The sequence below is a fragment of the Gavialis gangeticus genome, unplaced genomic scaffold, assembly GCF_001723915.1.
Source record: "Gavialis gangeticus isolate Ggan-Ray unplaced genomic scaffold, GavGan_comp1, whole genome shotgun sequence".
Taxonomy (NCBI): Eukaryota; Metazoa; Chordata; order Crocodylia; family Gavialidae; genus Gavialis; species Gavialis gangeticus.
In genome coordinates this window covers 35,714,128-35,716,249 of record NW_017728995.1, presented here as the reverse complement: position 1 = coordinate 35,716,249, position 2,122 = coordinate 35,714,128, and the positions used below count along the sequence as shown (strand labels likewise).

General features: G+C 35.2%; 1 protein-coding gene across 6 annotated transcripts in view; it reads right to left on the bottom strand.

Annotated features, from left to right (window-relative positions):
• Nucleotides 1–2,122, bottom strand: part of OPA1 (OPA1, mitochondrial dynamin like GTPase) — a 104,529-nt gene that overhangs the window by 88,065 nt on the left and 14,342 nt on the right. For all 6 annotated transcript variants that reach the window (XM_019503495.1, XM_019503493.1, XM_019503496.1 and 3 more), the window contains exons 3-4: nucleotides 1,978–2,074; nucleotides 634–741 (exon numbers count right to left, since the gene is read on the bottom strand). In XM_019503495.1, coding sequence (XP_019359040.1) covers nucleotides 634–741; nucleotides 1,978–2,074 — 205 coding nt within the window. The remainder of the gene's footprint in view (nucleotides 1–633; nucleotides 742–1,977; nucleotides 2,075–2,122) is intronic.

Sequence of the window (2,122 nt, the reverse complement as noted above, 5' to 3'; positions counted from 1 at the left end):
AACAGCTTGCCCAGGATCGAGGTAAGGCTGACTGGCCTGTAGTTCCCCGGGTCCTCTTTCCTCCCCTTTTTGAAGATGGGAACCACGTTGGCCCTCTTCCAGTCCTCCGGCACCTCTCCAGAGCACCACGAGTGTTCATAAAGCCGTGCCAGGGGACTTGCAATGACCCCAGCGAGTTCCTTCAGGACTCTTGCAGTGTACTTTATATTTTTTCAGTAGTTCAGTCCAACATGTGAAGCATGTTCTTTTAGCATCATTCTTCTCTTTTACAAGTATAATGTTACTGCAGGGTACTGGTTCAACCTGTGTTCTCATTTTAATTGGATATTTTACCTTTAGACTCTACATCTTACTAACAGTTTTAAATCAATCTGCTGTAAGGCTAATTAGGGTCCCTTAGCTTTCTGTTCAGTTTCACATCTTAATTCTATTTATTTATTTATTACCAGAATGTTTATCTTTAAACATATGTTGCACTTACCTATTACTCAAAGGGCCGTTAGATGAGCAACACAAAAAAACATGCAACTTCTACAATGCTTTTTTCTTTTAACTTTTAAAAAGACGTGTCTGTGACATCATGTTCTAAAATAAAACATCTTTGCATAACTAAAACTAAAACACTGTTCTCACCGGGTGAAAAAAATCCCTTAAGTGAACTGAGGCTTTCTCCAATCTTGTCAAAATCAGGAAGAAGTCTGGCAAGGTCTTCTGCATCAGGAAGGGCTTTGTTAAGTTTTTCTAAGACAAAGTATAAAAAGAGCTTGATGTTATTTTCTTTTTGGATAAATGGGATTGTAAGGTCTAGTTGCTACTTACAAATTTAAAACAAAACTACCCTTCATATAAGGACCAAGAGACTTCTAGCTACCTATATATTTTTGTTATTCCTGATAACCTTGAGAAAGTTTACTAGAGAAGAAAACAGGTCTCTTATTTAGACTTTGTGCTGTCTAGTAAGTCAATTGCTTTAGGCTGCTTTAGGACCTTTAAAGCTTTGGAGAAACCTAGTCATTATGTCCATAACTCCTTTGGAGAAGATGCTGTTGGATTAATATGCACCTTTATTTTGACTATCTTTTGTGCATTTAGAAGACAGTTTGGTGGTTTTTTCCACTTTATGAAATGGACAATTTATTGTATCATAAGAACATGCACATATTAAGCTTCCAGTGGTAGTAAAATTCAAAGCCCATTGTTAATTAAAATAAATTAATCATGACATTACTATTTGAAAATTTTCAACCCACTATGGTTAAAGTATATTCACGACCCCCATCATGTTTGAGTACTTCAGGTGTTTACAATTTTTAAATAATACCTCCCAACCTAAATGGCTGTTCCTTCTATTTAATATATTTCTAAGTATGAGTGAGAATAGATGTATAATGCAGTTATGACAGAATCATTAAAGAAACCAGTATTTCCCTAGCTTTCAGTTTGTTTATTTGGTGAATGTAATAGCAGTTTGTGAATGGGTAATTTCACCATTTTTGGTGTATATTCAAATTAACCATGTAGTCTTTTTATTTGTACAAATCTTTCACAAAAGTAACCAGGAGAGATTTTGAATAGAAGCATAATAGCACAAGGGTTCTCAGACAGGTACCTCAAAGACAGTGTGTGTATGTGTGTATATACTTCTTGGATTTCAGGCTAACAATGACCTTGAAATACTGTTACAGAGTGTGCAACTGAATTATGAGTCATGACAGTCATATTCTGTGATCCATTCTCATGGAATAATCACTACCAAACATGTGGTCTTTTCAACCCTGAATGCCTGAGATGCATGCTCCCTGGTAAAATGTACTCTTGAATGCTTAAGTTTTTAAAAAAAAAAAAAATCAGTCAATATGAATGTTCTAATGAGGTTTTATCAAGAAGTAACCAGTTTCTGAGGAACTATGTTCTTTAGTCTGAGCTGGGTGCATAATGTACTTTAGTAAGTAAAAAACACTTTAGTTTTTGCAATACCAAAGTCAATGAATTCATCAAGATCCCATACGAAGTCAGGAACAATCCACTTATAGTCACTGAGATCGGGCATCATGTCCTTCCATTGATCATAAGTCTAATACAAAAACAGAAAAAGGTCATAAGAAGGTATACATAAATAATC